General features: G+C 40.5%; 1 protein-coding gene across 3 annotated transcripts in view; it reads right to left on the reverse strand.

The window, feature by feature from the left end:
* Nucleotides 1-333: 333 nt before the first annotated feature.
* pth2ra (parathyroid hormone 2 receptor a) overlaps nt 334-25808 on the reverse strand; it is a 54718-nt gene continuing 29243 nt past the window's right edge. Inside the window, exons 9-13 of one of the 3 annotated variants that reach the window (XM_029459862.1) lie at nt 22577-22643; nt 15687-15781; nt 10837-10975; nt 4790-4831; nt 334-1142 (exon numbers count right to left, since the gene is read on the reverse strand). In XM_029459862.1, the coding sequence (XP_029315722.1) occupies nt 759-1142; nt 4790-4831; nt 10837-10975; nt 15687-15781; nt 22577-22643 (727 nt within the window). In that variant the 3' untranslated portion in view covers nt 334-758. Of the gene's footprint in view, nt 1143-4368; nt 4439-4789; nt 4832-10836; nt 10976-15686; nt 15782-22576; nt 22644-25808 lie in introns of those variants that run through there. The other 2 variants (XM_029459865.1, XM_029459863.1) reach the window with 2 other exon arrangements.

A 25808-nucleotide genomic window follows, 5' to 3' on the forward strand; every position in this document is an offset into this window, starting at 1 on the left:
CTACACATTCCAGGAGAGGGGTTTTCTTCTACAGCTCTCATGCTGCTGCTACATTTTTATAAATAAATAAAAACATCAACCATCAACATTTTACTTACCACCTGTTGGCCCAGTTTATATTATTTATATGTATATTTCTCAAGTGTTTCTGTGTGCCTTTCATCTACTGTGGTTTATCACTTTCCTTAGTTGTGGTACTTAAGGTAAAAGCAGGGAAAGTGCACTTCATTGGAAACACTGAAAGACATTTCATTAAAGAGAGACCATCACAGTTCATGCAGCAGCATGTTTTCTGTCATTGACAACAGAAAGCATCGCCCCCCCCTGAGAGTTTCTGAAGATGAAACACAATTGTGTGTGAAGGTCAAACTACCAACGCTTTTAGATGTGTTTTTTTTTTTGTTGAGTTGCATTTCACCTTGTTGCACTTCTCACCCTCACACTCCTACAAATATATTAATATGCAAACAATCTCCATCAACGATCAACAACATCTAACACCAAGGCTAAAAATGTTCTACGGTTCATGATCTGTGTCAAACTATTGGTCAGAATTTATGTTTTTTTCTTTTTTTTTTAACCATGTATTTTATGTTTTTTTTCATGGGGGTACAAGACATTTTTTTATTTCTTGTACATACAGTCAAATGTTTTGTTTGCCTTTGATACCCTCTTTAGAGTTTGAATGACATGGATTGGGTTACAATAAAACCCACTACACTACAAACTTCATGCTTCTCTGCTGCATGTTTTGACCGCTACAGTGTTTCCTCCTCATCCTCTGCTGTTGCACTAGTCATAGAAACAGGCAATTGTTCCTTGAGCGAGATATCGTCCACTTGCTTGGGACCGCTGTCCTCAGGTTCTTCAGGTATGGATGGGTCTGAGTTACTGATCACGTATCCTGGGAGGGTGGCGTGCATGCTGATCACGGCGGGACCTGTGGTCCGATGAACACGGCTTGAAACAAGCGTGCTGGAGCGTGTGGAAAGGCCAGTCCCTGCCAGGTGGGAGCCACTGGTGCTGTTGTTGTTGATGCCGACAACGACGGAGCCATAACGATAACGGCCGCAGACCACAGGGCCCTCCCACTCAAACGCCAAGTTCAAGCGTGTCCATGATTTCTTTATCTCTGTCTGGACCTGTGAAGAGGGAAATAATAAAGGCTGTACATATCAACAATTATATTGAAAAGTGCTCACAGTGCAGAGTTTTATTTACATATATAATCAAGTAATTGCCTTCTAGCAAACACAACAAAAGCTTCCCACTGGAGTTATGTTTTTGACTATGTGACTAATGTCTCCAGTTTTGATGCCCTTGTCCTAAAAACGTACTGCATAAAGCCTGTCTTTGGTGTAGTTATTTACCATCCTCCTGAATCAAATACCCTGTTGTTTGCCTGAGCTGTCAGAGTTCTTTCCTCAGTTGTTCTCTGTCATGACAACGTTTTGTTCGCCAGTGACTTTGATGATATTTCTGACAGCTTTGCTACAGAATTTCTAAACATAATGGAGCCTTTTAATTTCCCTCAACATGGGTCATACTTTGGACACTAGTGCTTCAAGATTTTCCTCATTATTTGTGAAGTCTGGAAAATCCTTTTGCATTCAAACACTAATGTTAATGTTAAATGCACAACTGCCTTAAATAATGTTACTCTGCTAAAAAGTTTATCTAAATCCAAATAATCTGTTGGATCACTGAAATAATCTGTGGTATGAAAAGAGAATGTATGAAGACAGACTGTGGAAGAAATAAAAAACTGCCAGTACACTACGAGCATATGAATGTTTTATTATAATCTTATAACAGTGGAGTTAAAGATACGAGAGTTTATCACCACCAACCAGTTATTATTTTTTCATTTTATGGAAATTAGTATCCAAGAATGAATTTTCAACCATCTCACATATGACACCATCATCAAGCCCATTGGACATAATACCCACCAAATTATTATTATTAGAGGTTCTGGATAGTGTAGCCGATTGATTGCTTTCAATCATCAATGTCCAGCCACTTCTCAAAAAACCTGCTTCTGATACATATTACCGTAGCAATTACAGACCAATTTCTAAGCTTCCCTTTCTATCCGAGCTCACTCAAATCAGTTGTTGGAAGTCTTAATCAATAATTATATTTCTGAGAAAGTTCAATCAGGTTTCCGACAGCAAGACAGCACAGAAACTGCCCTTGTAAGAGTTATAAACGATATCCTGATGAAAATCTGATTTGTGAATGCTCTCTTCTGGTTCTGCTTGATCTTAGTGCGGCTTTTGATTACATTGTTATTGAAAGGTTGAGAACATTGGTTGGTATCTCAGAGTCGGCATTCCAGTGGTTCTTTGCATATTTGTGTTCTGGCTGTTGATGGCTTTACATCCTCTGAAGCATGTATGTATATATACAGTGCCCTCCATAATTATTAGCACCCCTTTAGTAAACATTTGCAAAACAGGCTGTAAAATGTGTTTTATTGTTTATTGTCTTGGCCTTTCACCCAAAATATTCACACAAATCCTTAAGTAAAATTATTGAAAGAAAAAAAAAAGTTCTTATTATATTATTATTATTATTATTATTATAGGTCCTGCACACACTTTTGGCCAAGTTCTGCCTGCTCTTGGCCCTCTACATGTTGTAGCTACGGTTAAGAACATTAGAGTTGACCAAAACATGATTACTGTCACATTCTGGTTTTCATGATTCCTGTTTTATTTTGAAATGTTCACTTCCCCTTGTGTCTTGTCTTGTTTTACTTCCTGTTGTGTTTTTTTCTTCCCTCTGTGATTGTTAATCTGATCCTCCTGTGTCCACTCATCATGCTCTTGTGTTTGTGCCTTCCTCCCCAGCTGTGTCTTGTTTCCTCGTTTGGTGTCTGTGTGTATATATCCTGGTCTGTCTCATTGTTCCTTTTCGGTTTGTCAGTAATGTTACCCCGTGCCTTCCCCGTGCCTTCCCCGTGCCTTCCCCGTGCCTTCCCCGTGCCTTCCCCGTGCCTTCCTCGGTTTGGTTTTTGTTACTTTGTATGGTTGTACTTTTGTACTTTGGATTCAGCTTTTGTTATATTAAAGGCTCGCTTTTTGTTATATCGTCTGCTGAACTGCTTTTGGGTCCTCTCCTACACCACAACGTGACAGTACAAACCGATAGTGATGGGCAAATTAAGCTTTTGTGAAGCACTGAACCACTTCAGCCAACTGTTTCGAAAATGGGTTAATTACTTGAAGCTTCAGGTACAGTGACCTCTACTGGCGAAGTGCAAGGCTACAGTGGATTTAAAGTATCTTTGCCTTGAAAATTATTTGATGCACACATCTAAGACTGAATATCATGTTCTATTTAAAAATAAAGATTGATGATTGTGTTTGTGTTATTGAGAAGAGTGCTGGGAATTTTTTTTAAGGCTTTTTTATGCTTATGTTTAAAATTGGATAGAGAGAAGTGGAATGACATGCAGCAAATTGCCACGGGTCGGATTTGGGCCGCTGCGGGAAGCCTTTGAATGAGGGATGTCTACTCTACGAACTGCGCCATTGGGGCAGGGCATGAAAATGTGGCATGCATACAAATAGTTTCGCTAGTTGGCTGGCTGCATAATGATCCAATACAAACGCAATACCAACAACTCAACCGCAACAACGCATACTACGACAACAACCCACAAATTTGCAGTTATAAACTGTTGAGGCGCTCCGCAGACTCCCACTGCCGGACCTCCGCAGACTCCCGCTGCCGGACCTCCGCTTACATCCGCTCCAGCTGCTGCCGGACCTCCGCTTACATCCGCTCCAGCTGCTGCCGGACCTCCACTTACATCCGCTCCAGCTGTTGCTGGACCTCCACTTACATCCGCTCCAGCTGCTGACGGACCTCCGCTTACATCCGCTCCAGCTGCTACAGGACCGCTGCCACTCGAGGCCCCAGCTGTTCCCCAGCTGCACCTCGAGGCCCCAGCCATTCCCCAGCTGCCCCTCGAGACCCCAGCTGTTCCCCAGCTGCCCCTCGAGACCGCAGCTGTTCCCCAGCTGTTCCCTCGAGACCCCAGCCCCTGTGCTCCCTTTGTCCCTCGAGACCCCAGCCCCTGTGCTCCCTTTGTCCCTCGAGACCCCAGCCCCTGTGCTCCCTTTGTCCCTCGAGACCCCAACCCCTATGCTCCCTTTGTCCCTCGAGAGCCGAGCCCCTGTGCATCAGCAGGTTGATGAAATGGTAAGTTTAAACTATAGCCTTTATGTGTGGGCTGGATGACTAAAGCAATGCATTAACAGCGTGGAGCTGCAGAGTAGGATGTTCATTTCAAGTGTTGGCTGAGACCATTTTACATTACATGGTCCAGTGTTGATAACAAAATTATGCTTTATTGAGCTCAGACAGGAACAAAAAAAACATCTGTTTAATTTTGAGTTGTTTGAATTGCAACTATCTCCAAAAGGTCCTGGAGGATAAAAGGAGTGCAACAGGATACAATGTGGATCCCAAAAAGACGAAAGAGAAAGGGCATAATGAACAGAGGATGTTTTGTGAAGATAAAACTAGCAGAAATGGATTTTCTTTTTGCCAATTGAGAGCGCTTAACACAAAGTGTACGAGATAGTGGAGACAGAGAGAGATTGATATCATGACAGCTCTTTTTTTATATCACATTTAGAAAAGTAGCTAATGTCCCTTTTTTACTTCTTTAGACCCTCAATTATGTGTAATTACATATTTTTTTTATGGCTACAATTATTTAGAAAATAAAATAAAATGTTATTTGAACACTAAATTTGCTCGGACTTCCACTCACCTCTCCGTTGCAGTAGCAATAGATAATGGACACAAAGAAACCCTGAAAGGAAGAGATTGACATACAAATTGTGAGCTCATATCTCAGTGGGATAAAGTGAGAAGAAATATCATATACAGTCTTATCTTAGTAAACTACAAACAATATACTATCCTATCTATTAAGAAAAGATGATATGGATGTTCCAGGTCACAAACTATGTCTTTGCCTCAAATAGTGCTTATCTTATGGAAAAAAATAAATAGTAACCTCTTTGGCTCTTGCTGTTCTGGAAGAAGAAGAAGAAGAAGAAGAAGAAGAAGAAGAAGAAGAAGAGATGGATAGATCAACCCTGCATAGATTTATGTTTCTGTAACATAAACTAAAAGTCCAGCCCAGGCTGCTTTTGTGAGTAGCACCTGAAAACCAAATTCTATTATCGTGATATTCAAGCAGATATACTGTATGTGTCACGGTACACACACACACAAAAGTGATCATACTGTCTGTCAGTATCATGTCAAGTTGCCACCAGCAGATTTCCCCAGATGAGACACCATGCCAAAAAGATGATCAGTTTATTGACTCTACATACATATGTGCGTAAACATATTCTCCTGTGACACTGAACAAGAGCAGACTGACAGCCACCTCTGTGATGTACTTCACATCCTCACTACAAGACTTACCAATCAATAACACTGTTTCTATTAGGAGTAATAGTGATATACATCTTTCTATAGATTAAAGTGCATAGCATGAAGTGCTTAAAACCCACTCATATAAGTGTTGACACCGCGGCACAAAATCTACTTCAAGTCCTTTATTAGTTCATTAATGTGCTTAAATATGTATTCCTAAATGAATGTTTTTAATTCATCAACACACAGCAAGGCAGTAAAAAGACAGAAGGAGGGACGAGAGGTCAGTAGATGATTTTTTGCACCAGGGCCTCCCAGCAGGTTAATCTGGCCCTGTGTGTTGCTCCACACCTGCTGAATAAAATGTGACTTAATTTTTCAGTAAATATTTTACGTAAAAGAAAGGAACACTAACATTATTAGTGTAGGCATATTTGCAAATTTGATTATTTTTTTGTTAAAAGCAAAAACTCACTTGATTTTGTAAGAAGGTATCATAAGCTTTAAAAAAATGAGGGTGGCATTTCTTCTGAACATTCTAAGGGTATGAAATCCAAGATAATAATGCGATATCTTCGCGAATACATTTGATACAATTACAAATGAAGTGTTTAAATATATGTTTTCTGAGACCAGGAATCTAATGGAATCATCAAATGTATGTTATATGAATGATCTACATGCCAAATTCCAAAATGGCCACCGCGCACCCGCAATGTAAGCTATACCTTCTCCCTTTGCATGCATTACCAAGCCAACAGTATTATATTACAAACCAAGTATCTACCTATTTAAAGACATGTATTTTTCACAAAGAATACATAATTAACAAGCCAACAAACAGATCTAAATAAAATTAAATACTTGAATTACTGTTCAAAACAGTGTTCAATCTCTTAAATTGTTTAACAGGAAGATGCAAAAAGTCATACTGATTAAATGCCTGGCTTTCATTTAGTAGTTTTAGAAATGGATATCAAGTTAATTATTGTTAATTTATTGGCCACCTTGGTTGGTTAATGACATGTTTGTTTGGTTTGCACTGGACAACATAGATGTTCTCGAATCCACGCCTTGTGGCATGAACACACTGCATGGCACTGCCACCGCTGTATATCAGACTGCATCTGACAAATCCCCAGCAACACCACTTGATATCGATCGGTCATCAAGGTCTCAAACATTAGAGGAGGCTGTTCCATGTGAAATATTGTGTGACAAACCAATACCAACAAACAAAAAGTGTGTTTGCACACTGAATTCCTGCAAGTCCAGCTCACAGCCAAACAAAGAGAAGGATATTGCATGGATTATTGGCTGTTTGGACTTCAAAGAAAGTGAAGTAGAAGTAAAATCAAGCTCTACTTCTCCAGGAACATGGGGGGCCTTCAACTCTCTGTTGTCTCCATCTGGTTCCAATATAAACATTGCCATTGTACCACTACTAATACGATTGCCACCAACACAGTATGACACCCTGTTCACAGGTCTGATGAGAGCACGTGCTATTGCCACACATGCCATGGGACCAGAATCTATGACAGTCGTGACTCTTGAACTTGGACTTTACTCACCTACAACCGTAAAAACAAATACTCAATGGAAAACACATGTATCGAGCACTGGAAGTTCTGCGTCACCAAAGGTGTTGCTGGATTCACATCAATAGGCCCAATCCATGAGATTGAACAAGAGAATCGTTATTGGAGGCATAGTCGGAATCACACAGAATGAAAAGTCCCTGGACAAGTACTTTTTTATTGCACCTGAACTCTCAAACTTACAACATGAATTTGAGAAAAAGTACTTAACTGGCAGCAAGGCGAAGAGAACACAGCACCATGAGCTCACATGGGGAAAGCTCTCCCGAATAACACAAAATGCTGTCAAACTCAGTGCAGTATTTCACGAGCATGGAAACCCATTTGAATCCACTGATGAGGATGCGATCTACAACCTGTTCACCCAAGCGGTTATGAATGAAACTGATTCCAACGGCATCGTTCGGCGTGATGAGATTGGGCAACAGATGTTTGAAGGTTTTGTCACTGAACGCCTAACGGAAGGTAAACTTTCTGTGTGGGACAAAATGACCAAAAAAAAACTGGGTACCTTCAAAAGTGCCAATGCAATGACAGAAATCCAAATGGGAGACAAGGTGGTCAAAATCAAAGAAGAGCGAAGACTGTTGCCACGGTTCATTGTTATTTCAAGAAGACGACCAGAGGTGAATCTCAACGAATGCATCGGAATTTCTGATTTTGGTGTGGTGCCTCGATCACTATTTGCTTCAGATGGATCACTCCTGCTGGCATACGATAAGGCATCAATACTTCATCATCTTGAGAAGCTGGACAGTAACACACAACAGGTTCAAGCTGACAGAAATGAGGCAACTGGAAGTGAGCCATCTGATAACCAAGCAATCAAAGTACCCTTGCAGGTGGCAGACACAGCAGTGACAATATGAGGAGGTCAGATTGGTGTTCGACCGGTACATCAAAACATCGCTCAAGGAACAGATGAGGACAAAGAGGACCATGGGAAAGTCAACATATTACCACGTGAAAGACAACACTTTAATCCAAAATATTTTCCTGAAGGACTTCTTATCAGATATCCGCACTAAAGGAGAACTGACCGAGTATTTGGCTGACAAAGTTGTATGTCACAGCAAGAGCTCCAACAACAGACTGAAAAAACTTATGGTGACCTCAAGAACACAAACCAAGGGCAATGTTGATATCCCAGACACTTTGCTTGTACTGCATGCTCTAACATAATGGTTTGGGTCTTGTTGAGAGTGATTCCAAGCAGTTCATGTTCATGTTAAGTTCATTTTAGTGTCAAATTTAGGGCGTTTTGCTACGGTGGCGGCCATCTTGGATTTCAGGGCCGTTGAAAAATGGCAGCCTAATTATTTTTCATGTTTATAGTATAATCTAACAAAATCAAGTGAGTTTTTGCTTTTAACAAAAAAAATACACAAATCCTTTTTTTCATGACAAATATGCCTACACTATTAATCAGAAATTGCCAGCCAATTTATATTTTTTGTTTGTTTACAGTCTAAGTCTGGCCACATCTGCACAAATGCCAGTGGGTGCATTACTTATAATATTTATATATATATTATAATATTTTCAGGCACATGCCGTTCCATCTCTAGGTGCTTTGCATGTGTTAGATAAAATACATCAGATTAATAAACAAATACTGCTGACAGCAGAGTCGGGCTCGTTCTTTTATCTGCATTCATTATAGTCCCAACATTTGGCAGTGATGGTGTGAAAATTAGCATGTGGATTTTCATCCTAAAATCTTTGCAAATGTTATACATTGTGGTAACCGTGCTCTTACTTGTGTTGTTTTTTACATTTTTTCAACACTTTTATAATATATTATAGAGCCTGGGTTCCATCGTGGATGTGGTTCTCAATTTTGACTTCTCCTTTAGGCTCCCTTTTCTGGTTGCATGTAACGTTTGTAGGAGCATCAGCTCCCAAAGGCACTGTTTATTAGGTCTCGGCCTGTTCGTTAGATGTTTTGTGTTGTGTTTGTACTGCTGTTTTATTTTGTTAATTACCTGTTCTCTGTTGTTTCTACTTCCTACCCCCAGGTGTTCCCAATCTGTTCGTTAGTGTCCTCACCTGTGTCTCGTTCCCTCTCACTTCGAGGTGTGTGTATATAGAGTCTGTTTTGTTTGTCTCTCGTTGCCAGTTCGTCTTCGTACTTCGATGTCAAGAGTTCCAACATTAGTCCCGTCTTCCTGTTTCCCGTTTCCCAAGCGTTTGATTCCCCGGCTTCCTCGACCTTGTTTCCGTGACTCGATTCTGCCCTTGCCTGATCCTTGTCTGTACCCTCGATACTGATACTTGATGCATGTACCATAGTAACTGCAAAGTTTTCAGTAAAGACCATTTCCATTCAACATTTATCTGCCTCTGTGTCGTGCAATTGAGTCCCACCTCCCTTCTGTCTTGATCGTATCGTTACACTGTTGTGGGTCCTCCTTCTTTCGCTTTAGAGCTCCCAACTGTTTGAGTATTTGGCTTATAAATGTTTGAATTCATTAAAATCTTTGGAACTGACTCACCAAATGTAGTTTTGATTCCCTGTAAAAGTGGCAGATATTGAATTCAAAGTAGCTCTGGAAAGCAATCATAATTTAATTACATTTTTGGATGAAATTCCAATTATTCGAACTATTTACAATTGCATTACAGTTTGCTTTTGTAGTGTCTCTGGCCATCATCACAAATGCTAACATACAAAGTCATTTGTTGGCTTTAGTTGGCAGATGCGCATACATGGAACTCTCCAAAACCTCAAAACCCTTTTTGCCTCCTTTACTTTGATATAACTTATTTAAACTAGCACACATTAAATAGACATCAAAACTAAAATTGATGTGATTTAAGTTCCATCCCCGTCCACAAACTGATTTACAGTGAGCAGTTAATACTTTGAGTATAAATATTTCTTTATATATGATGAGAGAAAAGTTATTCAGGCAGCAGGGCAGTTCCCAACAAAATATATACTTGAGAATGCAAATGTTTTGTATGTTGATGTGATTGTATGTGTATGTTGGCTTGTTGTTATGTGTCATTCAACAGGAAGTTTCCAGTTGATGATGTAAATGTTACATGTTTTAACACACATTTTTCACATTTGAAAGTGCTCACTTAAACTTAGGCAGAGCTGAATTATGACCATGAACCAAACTCACTATCAAGCTGCTTCACAGAATAATGAAGTGCAGTCTTGACTCAGACACTGATAGTCACCCACTGTGAAATTAAAACGATAATGAGCCAGCCAAGAGTGTGAGACACAGACCATAGCCTGTGATACATGTTTACACTGTTTCCACCAAAGTTAGCACGTATATGCGGGAAATTTAAAGCCGCTAAAAACAGGCGTTGGACTCCTTTCACATTGCATCGGAAGCACGTTAGCAAACAGGGACAATTTTATGTGATTACTTCTATATTTATTCAAACTCTCAAGCCAGAGTTGTGAGTGATTGTGCAAAGACTAACAAAGAAGGTTTTGATGAAAGTTTTTATTTTGAGGCGTGTTTTACGCCGATCAGCGGGGTTGTCTGACTGGGATCTGGTGGCTTTGAGGAGAGAATTTTGATTGTATGTTTTGTACATTTATAAATTACAACAACTGTCCAAATCCCTATTGATTTTTTTCATTATATATTAACTGCACATCTATGCTGGTGGTTGGAGTTATTACTATGCTGACATTGAGGTGTTACCAAAGTGCTTTAAATGATGCATGACTTGAAATCTGCGAATGTAAGAACAAACCTTGAGTTGGCTCGTGCTTAATGAAGGAAAAGTAGTGAGTTCAGGTTCAGGGCAGATTTTCGCAAAACATATCAACTGCAGGGTTAATTGAAGAGCCGAGTACCTGAAAGGAGTTGAAGAACAGCTCACAGTACATGCGGGTCTCCCAGCTCGGCCCCTCAAATGTATGAGGCATCCCGACAAAGATGATGTAGTGGATGCCAAACACCAGCACTAATACAAGGGTGGATTTTGCCAGTTTTCTATGGAGACAAAAAAACACACACACACACATCGATACCAATATCAGTATTTGAGAATAATAACCATTTAATAATGATAAGCCAAATATGTAAGATAATAGCAAAGACAATGTTTTTCATGCACTGGTCAAGTTTCAATATTTTTGGCTATTTTGCTTATAACCGATGCTCACAATTTAGCAAGTTGGTAACGTAATGGAGCAAATTAACAATTGTGAATATCAATATTTCCCTCATATACAACTACAAAGAAAGCAAGATATTTACAATAAACTCATTATGCTCCAAAAAATGTAATTCCAAGGGCTCCGTCACTTTTGGCAACGTTAGCAAACATGTAACAACTCGTGACCTCGGAGCTTTCAGAAAGATTTCAATTAAGGTTGTGAGGGTGTTCATGTGGACTCTTCTCATGAACACATGAAACACGACCTCAATTGAAGGCAGTATGTGCCAGGGTCTTCTGTCTTTAATGCTATTCAATGGTATCTGATAAACAGCAAACTCCACCATGTCCATGCTCCACCTCCCCTTATCCGCTGGACCCACAGTGTCTCAGTGACAGACAGGAAGTCAGCCTTAATGGGAACTGTACACCTCATGTTCTGAGTCCTACTCTACATAAATCATCACCTCTTCCATTACAAAATATTTTGAATATTCTCAAACAGCCATACTCACCCTCCCCAAAGACAGGGACTAAGTCAAACCAAGCCAAGAGCCCAGACTGCAGTTCCTCAAATGACCACCCGAGGATCGCTCAAAAACCAGTTAATCCTCAAAGACCCCCGAGTTAAAATACATATACTTTACAGCAGAAATAAACATGTTTACATCCTGGCACAAAAAACGTTTTTAGTCTCTTTAGCTAATTTCCCCGTTCTTGTGATTTTTTATATAACTCATCTGTTTAAATTATATTAAGGCTTGAAGTTATACATATCTAACTGCATGGCCTCTTTGAGTAACAAGTGGGTGCCGTAACAGGTCTCTAGGCGGGCCCGCCTCAGCACCACCGACGATCCACCTCTTTGCCCCTTTTTGGATTAGCCAGGAATTAGCCGGAGTCGTCACCACCAAGATGACAAAGGCCGCAGCCAACCACTTTAAGCTTCACAAAGGCTCTTTAGAAACCTATGGGTGATGTCACAGAGACTACGTCCACAATCTACCAACAGTGTGTTGCCCACGAAACAAAGGAGTTCATCATTGACACCCGGAATAAACTCAATTTAAAACCCATATCTGCAATTTACTGCACTGCCCTCTTTGGCATATCTGCCAACATACACCAACAACACTTGGCAAATAATACTGGTTCTAATACAGGTTTAATATGTATGTGGTTGGAATATTTGCAGTTTGATAAGGAGCTGGTACTTCGTCAGAGAACATGCAGACATGACATGTCATGGCGTAGCTGAGAAAAGTATATAATTTGGCCAGCTTCATATGTGTGAATGCAAAACATAAATATGCAAAATGCAATTTTTCTACTTTGTTAACAATTCTGTAACCATGTTTCATTTAGGAAGATAAATCACCATCACATTATTGGTTACTGGGTTATTAGCTTCTAACACCCTAGATGTTTTTTTGTTGCTAATCTCACACACACAGATTGTAATGAGTCCAGGAACATACAGTATATCTCAAAAGTGAGTACACCCTTTAGATTTTTGCAAATATTCTGTTATATCCTTTCAGGGGATAACATTATCCTACTGAAACTTTGATATAACTTAAAGTAGTCAGTGTGCTGCTTGAATAACAGTATAGATTTATTGTCCTTTGAAAATTACTCAGTACACAGCTGTTAATGTCTAAACAGCTGGCAACAAAAGTGAGTACACCCCATAGTGAACATGTCCTAATTGTGCCCAATGATGTTGTTTTCCCGCCCTGGTGTCATGTGACTCATTAGTGTTACAAGGATTCAGGTGTAAATGATAAGCAGGGCTGTTAAATTTGGTGTTTTGGGCACAATTCTCTCTGAATGCTGGACAACATGGCACCTCATGGCAAGGAACTCTCTGAGCGGCTGAAAAAAAGGATTATTGCGCTTCACAAAGATGGCCTTGGCTATAAGAAGATTGCCAACACCATGAAAATGAGTTGCAGCACAGTGGCTAAGATCATACAGCGGTTTTCCAGGACAGGTTCCACTCGGAACAGGCCTCGCCAGGGTCGACCAAAGAAGTTGAGTCCACGTGCTCAGCGTCATATCCAGAGGTTGGTTTCCAAAAATAGACGTGCGAGTGCTTCCAGCATTGCTGCAGAGGTTGCAGAAGTGGGATGTCAGCCTGTCAGTGCCCAGACCATACGCCGCACACTGCATCAAATCGGTTTGTATGGCGGTCGCCCCAGACAGAAGCCCCTTCTGAAACCGATGCATAAGAAAGCCCGCAAACAGTTTGCTGAAGACAATGAATCCAAGAACATGAGTTACTGGAACCATGTCCTGTGGTCTGATGAGACCAAAATAAACCTGTTTGGGTCAGATGGTGTCCGGCGTGTGTGGCGGCACCCTGGTGAGGAGTACCAAGACAAATGTGTTTTGCCTACAGTCAAGCATGGTGGTGGCAGCATCATGGTCTGGGGCTGCATGAGTGCTGCCGGCACTGGGGAGCTGCATTTCATTGAGGGACACATGAATTCCAATATATACTGTGACATCCTGCAGCAGAGCATGATCCCCTCTCTTCGGAAACTGGGCCGTAGGGCAGTTTTCCAACATGATAATGACCCTAAACACACCTCCAAGATGACAACGGCCTTGCTGAAGAAGCTGAAGGTTAAGGTGATGGACTGGCCAAGTATGTCTCCAGACCTAAACCCAATTGAGCACATGTGGGGCATCCTCAAGAGGAAGGTGGAGGAGTGCAAGGTGTCCAACATCCGTGCGCTCCGTGATGTCGTCGTGGAGGAGTGGAAGAAGATTCCAGAAGCAACCTGTGCAGCTCTGGTGAATTCCATGCCCAGGAGGGTTAAAGCAGTGCTAGATAACAATGGTGGTCACACAAAATATTGACACTTTGGGCACAATTTACACATGTTCACTATGGGGTGTACTCACTTTTGTTGCCAGCTGTTTAGACATTAACAGCTGTGTACTGAGTAATTTTCAAAGGACAATAAATCTATACTGTTATTCAAGCAGCACACTGACTACTTTAAGTTATATCAAAGTTTCAGTAGGATAATGTTATCCCCTGAAAGGATATAACAGAATATTTGCAAAAATCTAAAGGGTGTACTCACTTTTGAGATATACTGTAACTTTTCCTTGAGTGTACATTTAAGAGATGTCAGTCTGCTCCTCTGGCCCTGTAACTATTCAACTGCTACACAGAAGTGCAGGATGTTTTTTCAGCTTGTTGTTTAGGTTTAGTATTTGGGGAACCTGCATTATAAATCCTGCAAACTAACTCTGGGTCTCTATTTCCCAAAGCATATAAAAGCTTGTTTTGGTATTTTGCTGACTTCAGTTAGAATCCATCTTATTTACACTTCTAAATTAAAAAGTGACAGATGTTTGAGTTTTTTCTGTAATGATGTAATATAATTTTAGTTGAGGTGTAGTCAATGCTTTGTGTCCTTTTGAAAATTCCACGTATTCCCAGAGCATTGTGTGCTGCTTTGTGCACATGTCTCCACAGCACGTACAAACAAGAAAAAAAAACATTTTCATTATTTTTCTAACAATTCGATCACAGCAAATCACAGCTGCTTGCAATACAACATCTGAAATACAGCATCTGGAATACAGTAGAGGAGGCAACAGTGTGTGTGTGTGTGTGTGTGTGTGTGTGTGTGTGTGTGTGTGTTGTGGAGACAAACTTTTGTTTACACAGTAACATTGTATGGACTTTCCTATTTTGTTGGGCAATCGTAAGGGTTAAGGTTAGGGTTGGGATTAGGCATGTAGTAGTAATGAATAAAGTTAGGGTTGGGATTAGGCATGTAGTAGTAATGAATAAGGTTAGGGTTTGGATTAGGCATGTAGTAGTAATGAATAAAGTTAGGGTTGGGATTAGGCATGTAGTAGTAATGAATAAAGTTAGGGTTGGGATTAGGCATGTAGTAGTAATGAATAAAATTAGGGTTGGGATTAGGCATGTAGTAGTAATGAATAAGGTTGGGGTAAATCTGTTTGTGTGGTTATTCACTAATTTTCTTGAGCTCTGCATGTATGCATAAATGAGAGTAGGTGAGAAAACAAAACAAATAATGATAAAACGTGGTCGGGAATTAAAATAACAATGATTTTATATTTTTGCCATTTAGCGCCATCACAGTTATACAGTTCAATTCACTTATACACAGCTGTTGTAAATATGAACAGCTGTAACGTTACACATGCATTTGTCATTACATCAAGCAGCAACAAAAGACAAGAAATCAGCTAATATTACTCGGTGCTGTTGGCTCCCCGCAGGCTCAGGTTTTGTCACAACACCGTCCCCACTCCCCGACAACACCACACCGACAACACCACACCTCCCCCTCACAGCCTTACAAAGGCTACGACTTCCAATGTTGATTTTGGTGTTTTCATTTAATTTGTTAACAAAAACCTAAAATAACACCATCCTTATCCGTTATGGTTGAAAACAACACTATGCAAACTTTTGGCTGACTGTAAAGGTTCTCGGTGTACGCTGACAGCTGAATCTGCATCGTTGGTTTTAAGAGTCAGTTAAGTGCAAACCTGTACTGTTTCCTGGTGTCGTATCTCCCTGCGTTTGTCTCTCGTATTTTAGTGGCCAACACTCGTACGATGTTCACAAACAAGATAAAGTTGAGCTGAAACAGAAGAACAGAGATGGAAAGCTCTAAATGTTTACAGTACATGTAAGTTATCCAAGTTTCTCTTACTATAATTTTTAATTGTTGTTGTTTTTATCATGGATTCACTAAAGAGCATCTGTGTTTTCAAGAGAGGTTCCAAACATGTACAGTAAATCAGTAAATCAAAGAAAGCATATCAATAGCTGAAATCTGTAGATTTCCATATGTTGTCAACTCATGAATAAAATACGGAGCTTTTCCAATCATCACCTGGTTGTAAGTATTAAGCTGCATCTAGCAGAGCAAAATGTTATTAATCTGGTAACACAAACATTTGTTTGTGCAAGCCAGCAAACCCAGAAAACATTTATCAATAGAAAAATATGGATTGTGTTTCCAGTCACAGGCCAATTTTAGTGTTTTACCATCCTCCACTAAGACAGATTGTAAACCACATGGACATATTAACAGAAACATCTTTGATTTCAGCTTTAAATTACAACACAAATAAGTATAACTTTACAACTGTATATACCTTTCTAAGGCACTATTATCTGCACATTTGTCACACTATTTCAACTGTAGTTATCATAAAGTAGGATTAAACAAGTGTTGAATGGCTGTAGTATAATTTTGTGGACAATAATATTAAAAAACTTGAGAATCGTTCTGTTGAGTCGATTCTATTTTCATAACAGCAAAAACTAAACGTTTTTTTTCTTTTGACAAACTTTGAAAAAGGCATATTTCGGCTTACATTTTCCACAGCCAGAGGCTTGGGCCCCTGAATCTATATCATCTTTTCAATCCCATCTTGAAAGGAAATCTAGTAACAAATTATTCCCCAGAATACAGATATATGATGCCAAAAAAACAAAAGTATCCAAAAAGATTTGCTATTATTTTAAGCATTTTTCCTAAATCTAGAGCCCCTATGCAGCTGCATACATTTCACATTATCTACATTTCTGTCAATTCTCTTCCTCATATATCCTGCATTTAAAAATTTTTACTTTAGAGAGTATGCTTGTCCCGTCTGTGATCAGCACAATCTGTTAGGGCCATCTACTGCTACAGTGTTTTAGTGTGTTCTTACCTGGTGGTGCCAGGTAAAACCAGTATTAACACTGTGAACCCGCACGCCATGTTATTACTTTTCTAAAAAAGACCGGTCGTCAAGGACTGTGGTGACTGCTAATACAATATATCACGTCTTTGTAAATAAAATCAAACCAAGCACTTGACAGACTTTTTAGATACCATTCAATATCTATAAATATAACACTATCTAACAGGTATTTGACATGTCATTTACGGCAATATTAATCCATTTTGAATTGCCTGTGGATGTCTCTCTTTTTTTGAGTGATGGTAAAATTAAGTAGAAAAGTAAACCACACTGTATGTCCCTTGTAAATATCTTGATGACGGCTTAAGGCAGGCACTTTGAGCAGAAGGTGCCTTTTACTTTTACGTTTTTTTATAAAGTCTCACTTTGTTGTTGGATCAGATGATAACGCAGTCCAAAAAAGATGTCTTGCTGTGAAAAGGTAAAATTTTGTGGATTATAACCTTTATTTTAATGGCTTTTGATGACTATACTTTCTACATGAAACCTGTGTTACAGGATCTAATGCAGGGGTCAGGAACCTTTTTGGCTGGTAGAGCCATAAAAGCCAAATATTTTTTTTATGTATTTCCTTGAGAGCCATATAAATTTGAATGCAACTTTATGCGTGCATTTTTTAATATAACACGTCTCCGAGTACTAACAGTGGTGTCAGTGTTGCATTGAACACCTGCTCTTTTATTAAATAAACTAAACGCTTACGTTATTTATCTCATTTATGTGCACGTTTCAGTGTTTACTGCACGGGTGTCAAACTCAAGGCAATTATATCCGACCCGCGAGAAAATATCATATGTCTGTCATAACTGGCCCGCCGGTTTTGGTAATTAAATCAATGCATGGCACAACCACAGGGAAATACATTTGAGGAAGAATCTAAATATGTGAATGAAATGAAAGTTTTTGGAAAGCAAAGAGAAACACAGCACAGATCTCTGGGACGATGTGAGCCGGACTGTGTGTGACATAACGAAGCATCTCACTGTTAAACCTGCAGCTTCAGGGCCGTGTGATCACGGACATGTGTGATGCAGTGAGAGCTTTCTAAGCAGAGCTGCCTGTGGGAGACTCTGATGCAGCAAGGAAACTTTGGTCACTACGCGTTTCTAAACACTGACAAACATCGCTGTGTTCCCGACAGCATTCTGCTGATCAACTGAGCGACTTTGCTGCTCAGAAATTTTAATTAAAACTGCTCAGCAATCCGTTTGCAGTTGACTTAAATATGTTCCATATCTTTTTGCACTTTGTGTACCCTGTTCCATAAATGTGCACCGTGTTTGGCCCTCGACGTAGTCCCAGTTTTTAATGTTGGCCCTCTCTGTGAATGAGTTTGACCCCCCCCGGTCTACTGCTTGCTTTGCGCAGTTTCTCCTCTGCTCGGTTTCACGTTGGGCGGGGCTCCGCCCCCACACACACACACACACACACACACACACACACACACACACACACACACACACGTGTGAACACACTTTAAACTTTAACCTACAGTCAGAGACAGAGTGGAGGAAAGAGAGGGGAGAACTAAAAACAAATCCGCTGCTAAATGTTTTACTTTAAAATGACACAGTATAATTATTTATTACTTCTTAATCATGTTAAATGTCAGCTCAAAATTGTCTGCGAGCCATATTGCGTTATCGAAAGAGCCATAGGTTCCCGACCCCTGATCTAATGGATAGATTTTGTGGCAAAAGCTCCTAAAAATGTAATCTTCTACACAATCTTTTACAGATAAGGTGCCACCGCAGTAATAGCAGTTTGTCTTCTCCCGCCTATACAGCCCGGATTTGTCAGTATGGGATGTTTACATCACATCCCAATTCAACGTAAGGGGGACATGAATGTCTGAACCAAATTTCATAGCAATGGACCACAAAGCCAATAGAAATATCTCTGGGGCATTCAGGGATGTCTGTACAACATTTCAAGAAAGTCAATCTAATAATATGTGTTGAGATATTTCACTCTGGACCAAAATGCCAGCTGACCAGCTGAGCGACCTACTGACTGAAAACCAATCTTAGGTTGTTAGATCAAGTCAATTCCTGAGTTATTAAATGACTTCAAGCATTACAAGTCTGTCAGATTTTATAAGCACATTCCCTACCAAGCTCTATTTTACAAAGACACAGAAATAATAACTTTCCTGAAGTGAAGCGTTTGAAGTAATTGACTGAATTGGTACATGAGTGTTGAATTGAATCCATACATAGCTTTCTGGATAGATTTCTGCAGGTTGTCATTTCTTCTGGAGAATCTAATGTAGCTAATGCTGTCTCATTAAAATCTACAGGAGATGGTTTTCCAATCACAGCTTGGTATTCATTTAACTCAATCAGCAGACAGGCACAGCCGACTTAAGGCAGAACATGCCTTTTAACAAATCTTTCAGTAGTTTGGTCATTAATTTATTCTGATGTCTTCACAGCATGACACTGCCTAAACAAACATTGTTTCTTTTTCTAAGTTTGTGCTTTTATAGCAGGCTCCAAAACTAAAAGATTCCTCAGCCTGCAGAGGAGTTGTGCACAGTGTAGACGGTAACATACTCTTAATCCTTATTGATTTGCTTTAGCAACAAATTGCTATAAAGCTCATTTTGTATTTGAATTACATCAAGATAACGAGAACGATGAGAAGAGACGGAGAATGTTGTACGTATTATATATTTTAGTCAATTACGTGATGCTTCTGTACAAGAAGGTTTACACAATGCCATACCTTGTCATGACTAAAACTCTACATTTATAGTATCCACTTTCAAACTCCTGTATTGTACATATATGCATATTGAGTAAAACCAAGACAGCCCCTCAACACCCAAAGCCTTCAGCATTTCTGGACGGATCTCATCAACCCCTGCGGCTTTGCCACTGTGGAGTTGTTTGACAACCTCAGTGACTTCCATTAGGGAAATTGACGATGACCTCCGCCGGAGGTGTGAGTTAAAGATCCCCAGGACAGGGGCTTCCTCCAGACTTTCCCAGTTCACCCGCACTACCCGTTTGGGTTTACCAGGTCTGTCCAGAGTCTTCCCCCACCCCTTGATCCAACTCACCACCAGATGGTGATCAGTCGACAGCTCCGCCCCTCTCTTCACCCGAGTGTCCAAAACATGCGGCCTCAGATCAGATGATACGATTACGAAATCGATCATTGACCTTTGGCCTAGAGTGCTCTGGTAACACGTACACTTATGAGCATCCTTATGTTCGAACATGGTGTTTGTTATGGCCATTCCATGACTAGCACAGAAGTCCATAACAAACGACCGTTCGGGTTTAGATCAGGGAGGCCCTTCCTCCCAATCACGCCTCTCCAGGTGTCTCCATCGTTTCCCACGTGTGCGTTGAAGTCTCCCAGCAAGACTACGGAGTCCCCTACTGGAGGCCCCTGCAGGGCTCCATTCAGGGTCTCCAAGAAGGCCGAATACTCAGAACTGCGGTTTGGGGCATAGGCACAAACAACAGTCAGAGTTTCCCCCCCCATAACCCAAAGGCGTAGGGAGGCGACCCTCTCGTCCACCGGGATAAACTCCAACGTAGCGGCGCTCAGCCGGGGGCTAGTGAGTATCCCCACCCCGGCCCGATGCCTCACACCTTGGGCAACTCCGGAGAAGAATAGAGTCCAACCCCTATCCAGGAGTACGGTTCCAGAGCCAAGACTGTGCGTGGAGGTAAGCCCCACCAGATCCAACTGGTAGCGATCCACCTCCCGCACTAGTTCCGGCTCCTTCCCCCACAGAGAGGTGACATTCCACGTCCCCTAGAGCCAGTCTCTGCTGCCCGGGTCTGGTCCGTCGAGGTCCCTGACAATCACTGCCACCCGTGTGACAGCGCACCCGACCCCAGCGGTTTTTCCCATGAGTGGTGGGCCCACAGGATGGATGGATGGGAGGCACCACGTAGCTTCTTCGGGCTGTGCCCGACCGGGCTTCGTGGCAAACCCGGCCACCAGGCGCTCGCTGTCGGGCCCTCCCTCTGGGCCTGGCTCCAGACGGGGGCCCCGGGCTTCCTCCGGGCAGGGTCTCTCCTTTCCTTTCCCTTTCTTTCATGAAGTCGTTTTTTGAACCATTCTTAGTCTGGCCCCTCACCTGAGACCAATTTGCCTTGGGAGACCCTACCAGGAGCACTAGGCTCCAGACAACACAGCTCTCAGGTTCATAGGGACACACAAACCTCTCCACCACGATAAGGTGATGGTTCCCAGAGAGAAACCATCACCTTATCGTCACTCATTGGCTCTTGATGGCTGTAGATAACGCATGGAAGCTCCGATTGGCTCAAATGAAGTGTCAATTGAAAGGTCAGAGTTCGAAATCCCGTTAGCAAATATCAAAATAGCGCTAATAGCTTGCTACGTGCCGTTATTATCGATTATCATCATGAAAATAAACACATCGATCAGCTGATTTCAAAGATTGCAACAGCTGTTCATGGGCATTTATCAATGTGACTATGTTCAAGATGGATATAATATTTACTGGAAACAATCTTTTGGACCTTTGGCAATGACACAGGAATAGTTTTTTTGTGGATTATTAATGATTACAGGACTATGATGAGACTTCATAGGGGAGTTGGCTCAAAGTTATGGGTTTGATTGAGAGTGTGCTTGCTTGTGTGAGATGCCTACTGTACTTGTTGTTGTGATTTTGATCTCAAAACAGTTTTGCTCACTAAATAGACGAGATTCTAAGCTTTCTAACGACATGTGGCGTTGCGTAACAACTCCATCATGGTTGACTGTAGGGAACACAGAGCAAGATACAGCCTCTCTGAAAATGCAAAACTATCACATGACGTTAAGTGATTTGCCCTTCCTGCTCCCCTCAGTTTCTTCGTTAATGAATCTCACCACTTCTTGGCTGTACTGCTACTTCCTTTTCAGAATTACATGGAAATAATTTTTAAAAATTGTTCAACAGACTCAAGCTCCATTCTGTCTCAGGGTTATTTGTGCTCAGATGTGTTTTGCTTTCGTTGGCTAAACATTACATTACAGGTCATTTAGCAGACGCTCTTATCCAGAGCAACTTACAGTGAACTAACTACAGGGACATTTTAGTTTTGTAGATGTATAGTACTCTCCTCCAAAGAGTAATTCAATGGAGAATATCATGACCCAGCTACTGAGATTAATTATACACAATTAAATATAATTCTAAATGTTAATATCATCACAACAGGCATCTTTTAGCACATTTTCCTTAACTAGGCATTTACCTGCTGCAACAAAATATGGCACCACGCTGTAAGTTCATAATGATTCCAAATTCCAAATAATTTTCATGCCGTGATAATTATTAATAATAATAATAATAATGATAATAATAATAACAACTAATAACTACATCTCAATAATCAGAATGACGTGGCAGACCTTTGACTCTCTTTTTGAAATCATAACTTGCTTTAAATTGGTATTTTGAGTGAGAAAGGGAAGTTTATTCCAAGTGGGATGATGTCACAAGCTTAGAAAACTATGATTTGAATTTATGCTTTTAGCTTAAACACAAAAGGGTCCCCACTTTTCGATTACTGTCCCTGTTCAAAAAGTTAGTAAGTTAATTCTTACTTCAGCCTCAGTACAAGTAGCAAATGCAACTTCTCAAGCTACAATCACACATAGCAATAGCTAACAGCAAACTCTGTATTTCACACTCAGACTCTTACCCCAATGGCAGTCAGGATGGGAACCTGGTAGATCCACTTAATGTTACCTGCACTTAACTCCCAACACCTGCAGTTGACACAATTACAGAGGAGAGGATGAAGTTAGAAAAATAAGAGACAGAGCAAATAAGAAAGTGACAGACTAGAGGTGCAGAGAAAGATGAGACAGGCTGAGTAGTAAAGATGCACCAAATAAAGTTCAGTATGAAAGAAAAAAGGGAGGTTAGAGGTTACATTTTGGTTCAAAGTTATTCAGATTGTCCTAAACTTTTTGGTTTGTCAAAATAATCAGTGGAAGGGTGACAGAGAAGACACCAATAGTAACAGGGAAGAGGGTGATGGTGAAAAACAGATTAACAGAATTAAAGGGAAGTTAAATATGGATGACAAAAACACAGCAGGAGGGGTGACCTTGTTTACATAATGCTTAAAATACTAATTAAAAATGACAGATGCAAAAGGAAAGAGAAAGAAATGTAATATATTGTATTTTTTGCAGCTCAGTGTCCAGGTTTCTGAAGATGTTTTTCTTTTCCCTTTTCCTCTGATATTATTCTTAATTGAACCATTTCGATACTGTATGTGTTCATGACATAGCTTCCTATCATTTTAATGGCCAGCTTTGCCTTATAGGCTTAAGTTAATTGTATACATTTTACTATTATACTCTGAATGTCATACTGAAAAGTGTGAAGGAGTTCAGCCTGGCATTCTCTCCATATGTGAACAGGGATAATAACATGTATGTCATAACTCACACTTATAGTTTCCCATATTGCGGCTGTTCCAGGGGATTATGCTAACATGTTTATGCAGTCGCATTGTAAACATTGAGCAGACTCCTGCAAGTGTGCACTTTGCATGTCGAGCATATATGGTCTCCAGAAATACATCCCCAATGTAATGTGGGGAAATGGCATAAAAGTAGAGTTGCAGTGCATTACACAGAGAGACTTCCTAAACTTTCATGGAATCAATGCAGAATTGCAAGAGTGAAAGTATGTCAACTTTAAAAAACAATTCACCTATGGAAATGTCAAATGTGAAATATCAAATGTGGAACAAAACACTGAACAAAATATGTAATGCATCCATTCTCTACAAAGCTGACTGTTAGTCATACCAAAAGCTAACATCTACACACCAGAAAAAAGAACCCCATATACAATATTATGCTTTGCAAAAAAGAACATGACCTCAACAAGTTATTAAAACCCTCTCTGACAAAGTGTCAGAAGTGACGAAGTTTCATAAAAAAACGCTTTATTACAGTACTGTTTTACTGCCTTTGTTTTTTAAGTAAACGGACTTTCTGTTTTTCCAGTCACTGAGCATAAATTGACCTCCATTTTTCAGTGAAGACAATAACAGGCACATTATTTCTCTTATGCAGGGCTCACTATTGTTCACAGAGCAAATGCCATGATTCGCCTAAATCCTGTGTTTATTTATCTGTGTACAAAAGAAGCTGCAGATACAAAGAAATGCTCTCCATTATCTAAAATGATGACATACGGGACTACGGGTTGTGATAGTACACAGATAAAGACAAAACACAAAGAAATCCATTAAATGTTCTGTGACAGGATTATTCTAAAGCAATGGCAATTGTGTTCAGGGTCACCAGTGTGTCAGCGCTGAGAGACAGGTCACAGGGTGTCAATGGACAATTTACAACCAAAGTAGGGTTCCAACACACAATCCTCTTGCTGTAAGGCAATAGTGTTGACATATATAGTCAATTAGGTTTGAAAAGTGTGCTTACTTTCTGTATTACAGTGTGTAGTGGTAGCCAGAATACTAGAGAAAATAAAACCACTGCTCTCTCCTATGTGTCTTTCTTCAACCTTCACCTTCAGTTCTGCTTCACCAAACGGCTCTGAACATTGTTAGAGATGATTATCTTCCAGCATCTCCTCTTTGAAAAGAATGCTACTTTCAAGGTTATAGGTAAAACTTTGTTTTAAATCTGAGTGGTTCGAACAAGTATGTTCCCTAAGGCTGTCGAAAGGCAAACCTTTGGCACTATATTTGAAACGTTGTTTTCACTGTCGTTTATTGTGTTCTGTGCATTTATTTATGGTATTTGTGTATTTTTGTCTATTTCCATATGGTTCTCTTGGAATGATGTGTTGAAAGTTGTCCTATCTGTTCTGTTTGCACTATGAACTAACCAAAGTAAGGTCTTCATATCTTTTGTTAGACATAGAGCAGGGACTAGGGTCTCGAGGGGCGAGGGAATCGCAGGGACTGGGGTCTTGAGGGAATCGCAGGGACTGGGGTCTTGAGGGAATCGCAGGGACTGGGGTCTCGAGGGAATCGCATTAAGGCGCATTAAGCGAAACAAAACAGTCAAATAAGTCAATCAGTCAAACTTTATTAAACGTGTTCACAATAACTCTCAACATTGTTCAAACGTTAATGAGCGTATTCACAATAACGGAAATACAACACAATACACTCACTTTTTCAGTTCATTCCTCGTCTACAAATCCCTCAAATTCTTCATCTTCAGTGTCCGAGTTTAACAGTTGGGCGATTACAGCATCCAGCATTCCCGGATCCCTCTCGTCATTATCCAAGTCAGTGTCGTTGCTGTTACTTTAGTTAATCCACCCGGAATGATGGCAAGCTCCGAATTAGTTTGCTTCACTTTGTTTTGGACAACATCGGTGAGATGGGCGCGCATGGAGTCGCAGATCAATAGGGACGGATATTTGTGGAAAAAGCCATCCGGTCTCTTGACGTAAATTTCTCTCAGCCACTCACTCATCTTTTCCTCGTCCATCCAGCCCTTCGGGTTAGCTTTGATGATGATGCCGGCTGGAAACTTTTCTTTTGGCAAAGTCTTCCTCTTAAAAATGACCATGGGTGGAAGTTTCTGGCCATTAGCCTGGCAACCGAGAACTATAGTGAAGGATGACTTCTCGTTCCCTGTGATGCGTATAGACACCGTTCTGGTCCCTGTTTTCTCCACGGTGCAGGTTCACGGGGATATCAAAAGGTGAGGGGAACCTCGTCCATGTTGGTGATGTGCTCTGGCCGGATCTTCTTTTCAGTGATCTTGTTTTTGCAGTATGCTCGGAAAGTGGCCAGCTTTTCTTCATAATCTTTTGGCAGTTACTGCGAGACGGTAGTTTGTGTGCAGATGGAGAGATTACGTCTTTTCATAAAACGAAAGTACCAAGAAGGAACGCCTCGAAAGTCATTGATATTCATGTCCCGTGCTAAC

This window comes from Cottoperca gobio, chromosome 21 (assembly GCF_900634415.1).
Source record: "Cottoperca gobio chromosome 21, fCotGob3.1, whole genome shotgun sequence".
NCBI lineage: Eukaryota > Metazoa > Chordata > Actinopteri > Perciformes > Bovichtidae > Cottoperca > Cottoperca gobio.